This window comes from Salvia hispanica, chromosome 6 (genome assembly GCF_029641045.1).
Source record: "Salvia hispanica isolate PSC_SH4W2 chromosome 6, Shi_PSC_v1, whole genome shotgun sequence".
Lineage (NCBI taxonomy): Eukaryota > Viridiplantae > Streptophyta > Magnoliopsida > Lamiales > Lamiaceae > Salvia > Salvia hispanica.
In genome coordinates this window covers 11,219,002-11,231,790 of record NC_142697.1, presented here as the reverse complement: position 1 = coordinate 11,231,790, position 12,789 = coordinate 11,219,002, and the positions used below count along the sequence as shown (strand labels likewise).

The 12,789-nt window shown below is 37.0% G+C and overlaps 1 protein-coding gene across 1 annotated transcript; it reads right to left on the bottom strand.

Moving 5' to 3' along the window:
* Positions 1-1,859: 1,859 nt before the first annotated feature.
* Positions 1,860-4,851, bottom strand: LOC125207704 (uncharacterized). Its single transcript, XM_048107161.2, has 3 exons — positions 4,141-4,851; positions 2,776-2,953; positions 1,860-2,409 (listed from the first exon to the last, which is right to left on the bottom strand). Exons 1-3 carry the CDS (start codon positions 4,612-4,614, stop codon positions 1,988-1,990), a joined length of 1,074 nt encoding a protein of 357 aa, XP_047963118.1. The 5' UTR covers positions 4,615-4,851; the 3' UTR covers positions 1,860-1,987.
* Positions 4,852-12,789: the final 7,938 nt, after the last annotated feature.

Here is a 12,789-nt window from a genome sequence, read left to right as displayed (position 1 = left end):
TTTCTTATTTTACTGTATGTTTGTGGCAATGTACACCGCTTATTTTAGTAATTATCTAATATATGATGTCTCTTTAACTCAGATTAGGAGCAAAATATAGAGCAACAACTGTACCCCAAATTTAATTTACTTAAAGCTCTATTTATTGATAGGTACAATAGTTACACTAGTGGTCCAGTGGCAAGTCTCTTATACTTTATTGTTATCAACCTGTGTTCGACCCCCTCTGAATACAAACTTCAATATTTAGCATATATTTACACGCAATTATGTTTGGACTCTATTTAAGTTATGGTTATTCTTATTAGTCATCTAGTATTTAATTTCGTCCATTTTCCTCCTATTTGTGCATTTTTGTTTGTTATGTAATTATTTGCACTCCTATTTTCTTTTTTAGAAATTAGGTTGTTTACTCGTTTACTATACTATGTTTTCATTATTTAGATTTTTCATATATTATGCATATTTACCTTTTATAATTTTTTTGATTTTTTTTACTCCTTCCGTCCCCAAATAAGAGTTACTAATTTCTATTTTGGTCCGTCCCCAATTAAGAGTAGCACTTCACTTTTACCATAAATGGTAAGTAGGTCCCACATTCCACTAACTCATTTCACTCACATTTTATTATAAAACCAATATAAAAAAGTAGGTCTCACATTCCACTAACTTTTTCAACCAACTTTTCTTTACATTTCTTAAAATCCGTGCCCGGTCAAAGTGCTACTCCTAATGGGAGACGGAGGGAGTATTATACTACTATATTATTTTGATCATTTTATGTACTCCTCTCATCCTACAATAAGAGCCACATTTTTTCTCATATCGGTCTGTTTCACAATAAGAGTTACGTACATTTTATTTTTATCATAAATAGTAGGTGGGTCTCACATTCTACTAATTCACTTCACTTGCATTTTATTATAAAATCAATATAATAAAATAGCCTTCATATTCCATTAACTTTTTCAACGCACTATTTTTTTTACATTTCTTAAAACTTGTGCCCACATCAATGTGACTCGAGACGGAGGGAGTAATAATTTGTAGTACACTTCTTAAATAGAAAAAATCTTGCTATTTTAAATTATTTTTATTTATAGTATCATTTTACGCAAGTATTTATTGTACAACTCGTACCCCCAAACTAAAATTTCTGGATACGCCACTGAATCCCAATGGCTAGAAGTGTGTATAGTTATAGTCTAAAAGAATTGTTTGGATTAGATAATGAACGTGGATATCGAAAATACTGAATTCACCTTGCAGGATTTGATCAAAACGTGGAAACAAATTACGTAACAAGTAACTTCTCCTATTGTTATGTTTAAATGCTCACCTCGCAATATTGATTTATATCTAGATCTATTTTCTTGTCTGTAATTTTCGAGATACGAGATAGCTCATCTTGTACAAAGTTTGGAAATGGTCCCTGTATCTATTAATGGTAGAGCAAGTTCAAACATATATGGAAAGCAATACAAAAACATTCAACACACCAAGAGCTGTCATGTCCTATCACGTATATTGCAGTGTTCAGTGTGTTTTCATTCCAACATATATATAGCAAGAGCCAGCCCACGAAGAAACACGTGACCACAAAAATTTTTGATATATGTGGAATTAGTTTATCATGTATCCCAATACTCAAGAATCTAATTAGCATACACATTACATACATTAGATTACTACAATATTTGGTAGGCATTTTAAATTAGCACTAGATAATAAATTAAGATGGGCTTTAAGGTAAGGATATGCTATCTCACTCTTTTGGGCTGATAAATAATTCACCCTTTTGAACTAATTCGCTCTGGTCTCAGCAGGCCGAGATGAGCTTTGATGGACTAACATGGACCTTATTTTATCTGCCAAATAGCCTAATAACCCATATAATTCATATATCTTGGTCTTATCTAAGCTACCAAACAATAAATAACTTATTGCAAGATTCAGATAACTAGTCCTATAATAATCGAAATTTAAATCAACAAAATTCTTCTATTATTTCCTGAATTAGTAGCAAATAGATTGCAACCTCAATTTCTACTTTTGTCTCGTGCACTTGCTGCCCATGCTTAATCCATCCGTCAATCTCTTTCTTGAAATCCAATCCTATCATCATATCTATGGTGTCAAACTCGACCGCCTTCCACGAATCCAACCGGTTGCAGATTCGTCCCATCACGACTTCACTGCCCCCCGATTGAACCATCTGCTTCTTCTCTTCGTCTATGAGATCAGACACGAGCCTCTTCATGTCGGCTGACAATGGCTCGTCTCCTTCTCGTTCCAAATGGACCTCATCGTCTGATCCTTCCAGCTGCAGCTTCTTCTCGAGCTCAACAGGGTCAAATTCTGCAAGTTTTTCAAATCTCCTTAGCCTTTGCATGAGCTGTTGTTTGGCTCCTGCATAAGTACATATTTAGTGCACCAAACCAAGTCACAATATGACAAAAATTAATTCTAGGAAACTATAATGGACCCCACAAAAATTGCAGCCGTGTGCAGAGATTTAATTATTACTACTAGTAACATACTTTAAATTACTGAAAAATGAAGACTGGGAATTAAGGGAGGAAAACCCCACACCCTGAATTCAGGTTGCAGAAGCAGTTATTACAATCTTATTGTGTGATGTCAAGGACAAAAATGTAATCTCACATGCAACAATGGGATAATTTAACTATCAATTAAACCATGGAATTATTGAAAGGGACCGATCGATGTACAAAATGGATCAAACAGTGTTTATGATGAGAGAAGGCAACATACTCTGTACATTCGTGCAGCTGCATTTCATATCGTAGTCTTCTTCATCTTCATCTTCTTCGTTAGCACGACCGCTTTCGTGCTCGTCCTCGTCAAACGGAGGATCCAATACCGATACCGGACTGCATTGCTCCTTCTCTTCCTCCTCATCTCCTTGATTATTGTCCGAATTTTCCTTCTCCTATCAAGATTTGAAGGAGACATTTGAAATTATAGAAAAAAATTTGATTTAAACTATTTGCATTGATGAAAGGGAAGTTTGCTATTGTTGCGAAAAATTAAAACAATCGTAATTATGATCATAGCAATTAAGATTTAATAATTAATTATGATTAGGTTCATAGTGGAATTATCAAGATTGTCCTTTAGTGGGACTCTATAATCTATAATATGGGGTGGAAACAAGGCGTATTAAAAAAAGATTTTGGTGGCAGAGGCATGATCGAAAGTACACAATTTAAAAAACCATTCAATTTTTTTATACTGGCTTAATAGTACTGCTAATAATTAAATTCAAATTTAGTGGATTATTGATAAGTATTCACTGCCCAAGGGCAAAATCGTAATTTGGGAAAAACTCCGACCACTGAACCAGACCAAAAAGATTGTTTACCGACAGTTTGCAGGAGGTCAAAGCTAATTAATACTCCCTCCGTTTACTATAAATAACTTTTTTTAAACCATCTCTCTTGTTTTAATTACTCCCTCCGTCGTTTTAGCAGTCACATTGACTTTTCTGCCTTTTTTTTAAAAAAATGATAAAAAATAGTTAGAGTAGAGAAATGATAAAGTAAGAGAGATAATAATGTAGATAACATTCTTCTCTATATTATTGTCTCTCTTAATTTACCATTTCTCCTCTTTAACTATTTTTTATCATTTTTACAAAAAGATGACAGAAAAGTCAATGGGATTGCTAAAGCTGGACAGAGGGAGTAAAAATTAAATAAAATAAGAGATACGGAAAGAAAAATATTTACTTAAAAATAAGTCACATTTTATTAGATAAAAAAGTAATTTTCCTAAATAAAAACTTTTATTTTCAAAGATATGATCTAAAGCAAAGAATTTCTATTTTTATCAAATGGAAGAAGCACAACCTACAAGTTTCAGCCCAAGTTGCGAATTCACTCGCTCACTTGCATAATTAGTCACTAATGAGTCCACAAAATTTACTATGGCATTTTTATTATAGTACTAATATTTTAAGGAGTAAATATTAAGTACTTTTGTTGGTTCAAAAATTTCCATAAAAAGAAGAATCTCGTCATAAAATTAAATAAAACTCAATTACTTAAAAAGATAGTTTTTCCCACAGAATATAATATCCGAGTCAAACTCGGTAAACGAGAGAGGAAAACGACAAACCTGTTTTACGTGGCGGCAGGGGGAGTCCAACTCCGGCGTGCGGCGGCCATTCGAGGAGGGGCTCTGGTGGAAAGAGAGTATAAAAGGACTCGTGCAGAAATACGACTCATCGCCGACACAAAACTCGGAAACACGGCTGCTGGTCGACGCCGATTTATCTTGTTCGTTATTATTATTCTCTTCTCCAATTTCATTTACCTCGATGGCTCGCTTCCGGTTCCTACTCCGATCCTTGAGCCGCTTGAGGAGCGAGCCAAGCAAGCCCAACCCTGCCCGGTGTTTGGGCTTGGGCTTGGGCTTTTTTTGGATTGGGGTCTGCGCCGGAGAGTCGGCGAAGGAGAGGAAGCAGAGGTTGGTTGAGCTTAATTTGAGTTGGGATTGCTTCTTTGCAATGATGGTTTGGAGATGGAATGGCTCTTGATCCTCTTTCAGAAGCTCATGCAGAAGAAGCGGCCGCGGCGGCTTCTCCTCCATGATTGCCAATTCAAATGACAAATAATGCAGCGACGATTATTAATACTATAGGTTTGTTTTGGTGATGATGCGTGTGTGGGGAAAAATGTTGGAATTTGAAGAGGATTCAAATTGGATGGGGACTAGTTAGTGCAGGGTGGTGGGGTTTTGAAAAGGAGAATTTCACAAGTGGGGAAGTTGGATACTGATGAGATTCAAATCAAAAAATAGGTAAAACAGATTGGTTTACTGTTGGGAAGATCGAGGAAATGTGGTGATAATCGAATATATAATAATTAAAAGAAGAGGATGAATGAGTATTGTGGAATTGGGTGGAACCCCAATGTACATCATGCTCTAAAATCTTGTCTGCAACTGCTAAAATAGTAAAACTGGGAGAAATTAAATTTTTGTTCTCATATTTTAAATTTGTTTGATAGAGTACGATTTTTTACCTTTATGGATGGAATTGAACATAATGCGATTTTGTGTGGCTCAGCCCCACAGGCTCTCTTTACATTAAAAGGTGGAGAGAGAGAGGTCCCCGGGCACACACGAGCCTCACTTTAAAACACTTCACGATTTCTTCGATAAAAGCGACAACTATTACTACTAGAAAAAATAGAATATGACTACATCTTAGTTATGTTACTTTGTTAAACATGTCATCATAAATTTTTATCAATACACCAGTCTTTTGCCACATTTATACCACCTAATAATGCTACATGCATAATACATGTCATAACAGCATCCATAGTGGGCGGACTATCTATCGTCCACCACTATAGCCATGCAGACAATGGCAAATCCATTGTCCGCGCCCGATACATCGTCCGCAGATGATAGGCCTTCGATCAGGCATCGTCCGCAGTATTGTTGCCCCACTGCGGACGACGCGGACAATGCAATGCGTTTTTCTTTTTTTTTTCAATTTTTTTATCTATTTAAACCCCCATTTCTCTTTCATTTCCCACATCAAATATTTCTCACTTTCCAATATTCCTCTCCCTATCTTTGTCACAAAAAAAATTGTACCTTAGATATTTCGGACTACTTCTTAGCTTTAACTTGGATTTGTCGGTTTTGCTCCAACCTTTCCTCCATGCATGACTTAATTGTGAGTCTTCACCAAAATCAGATTTATCAGCAGTAAAAGGAATTAACATTATAGAGAGAGAGGGTTTGAAAGAATTAACCACAGTTTTGTTCGTCTCATCTTCTTCATCTTCATGGTGAGGCATGGTCATGGTGTCACTTGAGCTTGAACATGATAATTCGTTTGGTTCATCTTGATTGATCTCGGTAGAACTCTGAGGGACTTCCGCAACTTCTTCCTCTTTTTCTTCTTCAATGATTGATTTTTCTTCAAAATATGGAAGTATCACCTCACTCATCATCTTGCTAATATTTTCGAGTCCTTCATTGATCTCTTTGCATGATTTCTCCAAGGACTTCATCGTGTTTTCCATTCTAATTTCTCTCCCTTGTTGTAAACTCTCCTCTCTTTGTCTTTCAAGTTCTTGTAGTATGATTTCAAGTCCACGACACTTTTGCTCGGATTCTTCACTGGTAGTGTATGTCCATGTCGGCTGTCTCCAATATTGAAACGCATCCATTGTTGCGCACCATGCTCTCCTCAAGTACCTCGAAAAAAAATTAAATAACATTACACTCTAAATCAGTATTATCAACATTTCTACAATATCAGCTTAAAGCAAGAATATTCCCCGGTAACGGTGCCAATAACTGTTAGAGTTTGTATATTAGAAATCACGTTTCGAGTGATTGAATACTTTAAAACTCTTATTTTATTTTCCAATGAATAAAACAGATTATTTTTGTCATAATGTTGTTATGTTTTACATTTAATGGATGTTAATACATGTTTAAATGTATAAGTTAACTTAACAACGTCTAAGTCTTTGTTTTAGTAGACCGGTTGTGGGCGTCGTCCACTTTAAGGTAACACGGTCAGTTCTAAACAAAGAAAAAGATGAATTTCACAACCTAGATGGAATTTGACTATCCATCGAGAAAGGTTGCAATGTCAGTCCGCATATTTCTAAGCCTTACTGAAATAAGATGACATTGGTGTGGTATAGCACTGAACGGATCTAACAGCAAGACTTGTCCTTGGGCTATCTACTGAAAGACGAGGTCTTGATAATATTTGTTTCTTAATCAATGTAGGTTAGCATTGAGCATACGGTATTGATTATGCATTACTTTGACTTATCAAATGGTGCGGGTTTTTCGTAACCCAATGATCCTGATATATTGGGTAGTGGTGATCAATATCTAGCGGTGCTAAGATTGCTATTATATTGAATCGTGCGCGAGGTGAGTCTCGTTTGATAATGTCCTCAAGAGGAGCGCGAAACAAAGTTTTATTATTCGGAACCTAGCTAGTTGGAGTTTGATTACTCTATGAATAATAAATAAGTGTTTCATGCTAAGTCCACTCTTGGAATTAATAAGAAGTTAATTAATTAAGTCCATAGCAGACATTAATTAATTAATGGACATTTTTATCTTAAGTGCGGGAAATGAAAGTTAAAACGGAAACCGGGATTACTTATAATTTCGGATTTGGATGGAGAGAGTTCAATATTACTTCAGTAGTGGCTGCTCGTAATATTCCAATTAAGCTTATATTAAATTGTGGGTTCAATTTAATTAGTAAAAAGTAAATTGGATGAGCTCATATCCAAAACCTTCCATAGATCCCTGTCTGGGCCCAAAAAGAACTTAATATAAATAGGAGAATAAAGGAGACAGAATTATCACAATTTCAGCACTGAAATTTTCGAAAATTTCGCCCCCCCCTAGCTGAGGAGATTTTCGATTTTCACTCCTATTCACAAAAGGATTTCTTCTGTATTCTTTATTTAAGTCCTAGTATTCTGGTGAGATCAGCCCACACTGATATCGGAGTACAGTTCGGGAACCAGAGAGAAGATTTGTGGTCTAGTATTCAAAGCGTCACGTGGAGAAGCTGCTAGCCATCTTCAATTCTTTGGAGAATTAATTAGGTATTTTTCTGCTCCGTAGAAAAGCATGTTTTAGGTTTCAATATTCTAAAGCATGATTAATTCAAGTTATGAGCATGATACATGTAAGAATTACGCGAATAGATTTTGTCTAAATAATCTTCTAAATAGATCTGATTACTATGTGATTTACTGGTGTGATTAATGATTGCTAAATTATGTTAATTCATGCAAATTAATTAGCGTCCACCAGCGCTTCCGCTGTGCCAGATCCTTCAAAAACTTGATACACTTTTTATTAACACTAAAAATACCTACAAGTATACAGGGTAGATCTAGTATAGCTAAAGGTCAGTACTGGGATATCGAACACGGGGAATATAATTGCAACTGGCTATTATGTACTAAGTGTCAATTACTATCTAGAGAAACAAGAGAATTTTGAATTTTTGAAAGTAAAAACAATTAAAAGCAAATAACAACTAAATACAATTAAATCACAAAGATAAAGTATGAGAGATAAGAGAATTCCATGGATGTGCGTTCACAGTTATTGTTATACAAATTCTAACTACAATACCCTAGCACAGTTTATACTTTGATAGAGTGAGTCACATAAGTTTTGCACATGTGGCACAAGCGTAGATTACTAACACTTGGGTTGTCAATCCTAGATCCGTAACTCCTAAAAGCTCCTAAGACCCTTGAAAAGTCCTCACTCTCAATTAACAGTGTCGTTTTAAGGGAAGCTAACTGTAGTGTCTACTAAGTGGATCTAATTCGCCAACCTCCTCTCACGATTATGTAGCATGTTATATTAAATCATACACGATTATATCACTCAATCATAAAGCATCAAGATTAACTTAGGGAATAAATAAAGTAAAAACAAAACGGATATTAAATAGAAAAGGAATTGTATAAACCAATAAAAGTTACTAACAAATCCAAGGAATCCTATGAATTTTGTTAAACATAATTGAATAAGCTAAAAACATAGATTGAAGTGAAGATAAAATGAACATAAGTGCTAAAACAAATAAAACCCAAAGGTTGAATCCTTGTAGCTCTTTGATGATCTCTTGCTTCTTTCTCCAACCCCTTGCGCAATGAAGAACTCTCAAATTTATGGTATGGAAGTAATTGGCAAAAAGATGATAAAGAATTAGGGTTGGAGGAGGAGCTATGAAGGCTCCCCTTTGGGTGGCTATGGAAGGGTAAATATTATGAATTAGGTTATGGGGTATATATAGGCTTGAAAATGATTTAATTTGGTAAAAAGTTTCCTCCAAACAATAGTAAAGATGGAATTTTCGTGCTCCATAGTAGAAGGAAAAGATTTGGTTTCACAACGTAATGTCTTCTTTCCTTATTTCAATTTCCGCCACCAACTCTGCACTTGACAACTTTGCGCGACTTTGGTAGAACGGTCATAATATTCTCCACAGAAATCCGATTGAGATGATCAAGGTACCAACACAAAGCTCTTTCGAGGATTGAAAAAATGACATGTAGAATGCCCTAATCTGACTTCAGGATCGCTAGCAAAATGAGTTTGAAAACAAGCTATCATGCGCCGTGTTTTTGTGGCAGACCGTCGCACCTTGGCTGGCGGTCGCCGCGCATTAATCCGAAGCTTCTGACTCCTTGGTGGCAGTCGCCACGCACTTCCCAGCGGTCTCCGGGCATGTCTTTGTCACCCGCTGAGCGCCAGTTGTCGCTAGAAGTGTTGCGGCGGTCGTCGGACGCTACCTGAAACTCTAGATTTCCTATTTCGCGTTTTGACTCCCTTTTTAGACTCAAATATGCACATTTCTCACAAAACATGTCAAGATACCAAAATAGATGAAATATGCAAATAATGGAGATGTAATGCAATTTTGACATTAAAAACGGACCAAATAATGGCCTTAAAACAGCCACCCGATGATGATCCTCAAAGCCATCGCTGACCATCGGCTCTGGATCTGGCATGCTTACTTGGTGTAGCGGGGTCGAACAACGACATCAACGTCCTCAACTCATCCAACCTCTTCACTGAGCAATGCAATGGAAACGGCCCGGCCATCGAGTTCAATGCAATGGGGTACTACTTGGTCGATGGCTTATACCCAAGGTGGCCTGTTTTTGTGAAGACGATCAGCTGCCCAATGGGTGACAAGAGAGTTTTATTCGCGCAAAGGTGGCTGCGCGGAAGGATTTGGAGCGGGCATTTGGTGTGCTCCAATCGCGGTGGGCAATAGTAAAGGGTCCGGCGCGGTTCTGGTATAAGGACGGCATCGCCGATGTCACCGATTGGAGCGATGATGAGTTGGATCTAGCTCCAGCACGGCGACCCCGCCCCACGTTCGAGGATTACCGATGGGTTTCAATGAGGTTCTATCTAGGCGGGCCTCAATGCGCAACCAACAAGACCATGCTCTGCTCATGAACGACATGATTGAAAAAGTTTGGAACGGTAACCGCCATTGAGAATTTGTAGTTTTTTTTATTTTGTATTGTAATGTTCTCACTTTCAATGAAATGAAGTGTTTTTCCAATTTTTTTAGTGTTTTAAATATTCAAATAAATAAAATGCTTATGGTGGACTATAGGGCGGCCTATAGGGCATCCCACTGCAGGTGAATAGGTAGGAGGATAAAATGCTGATGAGGCGGAGCATAGGGCGCTCTATAGGGCATACCTTAGGGCGCCCCATCGTGGATACTCTAAGAAAGATTATGCACATGCACTCCCTCCATCCCAACTAAGTTGAGTCAAAACTTTTAGAGACAGAAAATAAGAAATTATGTTAAAAAGTAGGAGAGATGAATAAAGAAAAAAGCTAAAGAGAAAGTAAATTAGGTGATGGAATAAAGTAAGAGTGATTAGATTTTTTTTTTTGTTAAAAAAGAAAATGACTCAACTTAGTTGGGACGGAGGGAGTACGTAAAATTAAAATTAAGTACTCCCTCTGTCCCATAAAAATATGAGCATTTGAAATGACACAAGAATTAATGCACAATTAGTAAATTAAGAGAGAAGAGAAGAAGGATAGTTAAAATAGTGTTAGTGGATAGTGAGACTCACATTATTACTAGTGTATAATGAGTTGTAATGGTGGGTCATAGTAGTATAAGTTGTAAATAAATTGATGTTAGGGTAATGAGTTGGGGATAACTTTCCATATATGGAAATGCCCATATTTTTATCAGACGAACAAAAATGGAAAGTGTACATATTTTTATGGGATGAATGGAGTATTTATCGCCAATCCACATAAGGGCGGTCTCGTCCCTGCGCGACGAGCCACGGGCGAGCTCGTGGTGCGAGCGACCTGTCTCACGCTGGAGGAGGGGGAGAGGGGAATTGGCGAGACAGCACGCAATATGTCACTACATAGACAATTACACCAAAGAAACTGACACGATCTCTCTTGAGGAAGAACGAATGGTTTGAGGATGATTGTTGTAACCTAAATCTGAATACTACTTCAGATAGCTTCAAGTACCACTATCTTGAGGCTTATTTTAAGCCATAGAGTGAATTTATCAGCTTGCAAACAAGACTAGACGAGGAACACCCCCTCAACAATTAACCTCGGAGGTATTTTCATGTAAATTTCTTCTTCAAAGTCACCATATAGGAAGATATTATTCACATCTAAGTGAGATAGATGTCAGCCAAATGTTGCAGCAAGAGAGAATATGATCCTCACTGTAGTAAGCTTCACAAGCGCAGAGAAAGTATCAAGAAAGTTCATAATGACGTGTTGTGTGAAGCCCTTCGCGACTAATCGTGCTTTGTAGCGTTCAATAGTTGAATGATAGTTGGAGATAAAGAGTTAGTTGAATGATAGTTGGAGATAAAGAGTGGTCATCTGCAGGAGGAGATGGAGGATCGAGAAAAGACGAGGTGGGAAGATAAGAAAAAGGAAACATATCTTCCTCAAACATAACATTGCGGCTGATGTGGATTTGCATTGTGGCAGTGGTGGACGCAGAAATGAACGTAAGTATGGGCTAAATTTTCAAAAATTACCTTGAAACCAAATTTGTAGGTAATTTAGATTATTAATAGGGGCTTTTATATAATAATATGTATAAAATATGAATAAATTTTAGAACTTTATAATAGAAAAAACTTTAAAAAATTAATTACTTAGGGGCTAAAGCCCCTTCCCCCTATACATGTAGTTCCGCCGGTGTATTGCGGCAAGTCTAGCACCTCATATCCTTTGTAACCAAGAAAAAAATATGAAATAAGTGGAATAATGTTTTGGCAGGGTGCCATCGTCAAATGTCGGGCTTGTTCTTGGCCATGAGAGCGGTTATCATCGAACGGACCAACTATTGAAACTTGATCCAATCAGAGTGTGAGCAATCAATTGATCACCAGGATTGCCGCTTGGATGAAGATATTATGAACCGGTATCTTATTGAATTCACGAGGAATAGGATTACGACGGGCCATAGAAGAAAATTTAGGTAAAAAAAATTTTGGTCAAAAAAGGAAGAGAGAATTGAAGACTGATTTAGCAGTGAAATTTCTACTGATATCATGTGAAAATTGAAAGAATACAAAACAGAGAGATGAGAGAATTTGAATTCATTTATCGTAAATCAATTGAAAACAGATACGTCATCTATCCATGAAAAATTGTTCAATTTTTCCATTTTGGGATGTCCAGAAAAAATAGTCCTATTTCTAAAAATGAAAAGTTTCTCCTTCATACTTTACCCACTTTTTTTTTCCCTTTTCTCTTACTTTATCCATTTTTCCCCTTCTCTGTCTTATTTTACCAATTTCTCACAAAACTCATGTCGTTTACAAATGAGACTATTTTTTGTGGATGGAGGAAGTACAAAGGAAGAAGCTACTTATATACAAGCAGCTCAACTAGGGGTGGCAAAACAGGTAGCAGGTAACGGGTAGTTCCCAGGCCTGATACCCAACGACAATGAGAAATGGGGCAGGATCAGGTAGTGTGTCTTAGAGTTTTGCGGGTAGTGGGTATGCCCGGTACCCGCACGGGTATACCTGTTAACCCCGATAATACCCGATATTATTAGTATGAGCCATGTAGAAGCACCAATTTTAGGTCGGTTACGGGTACCTGCAATGTCGGGTATGTGATACCCGACACCGGTATCAGTAATCACATTATGTTGCAGGACAGTTATTGGGAGAAACTTGTTAAATCTTACTCCCTCCGTCTCAACTT

Excerpts from the sequence above, each read along its gene's own strand:
- LOC125207704 (XM_048107161.2), bottom strand. The coding sequence starts at position 4,614 with ATGGAGGAGAAGCCGCCGCGGCCGCTTCTTCTGCATGAGCTTCTGAAA. Across the intron at positions 2,954-4,140 it reads CCTGCCGCCACGTAAAACAG|GAGAAGGAAAATTCGGACAA; the intron begins GTTTGTCGTTTT and ends AAATCTTGATAG. Across the intron at positions 2,410-2,775 it reads CAGCTGCACGAATGTACAGA|GAGCCAAACAACAGCTCATG; the intron begins GTATGTTGCCTT and ends GTACTTATGCAG.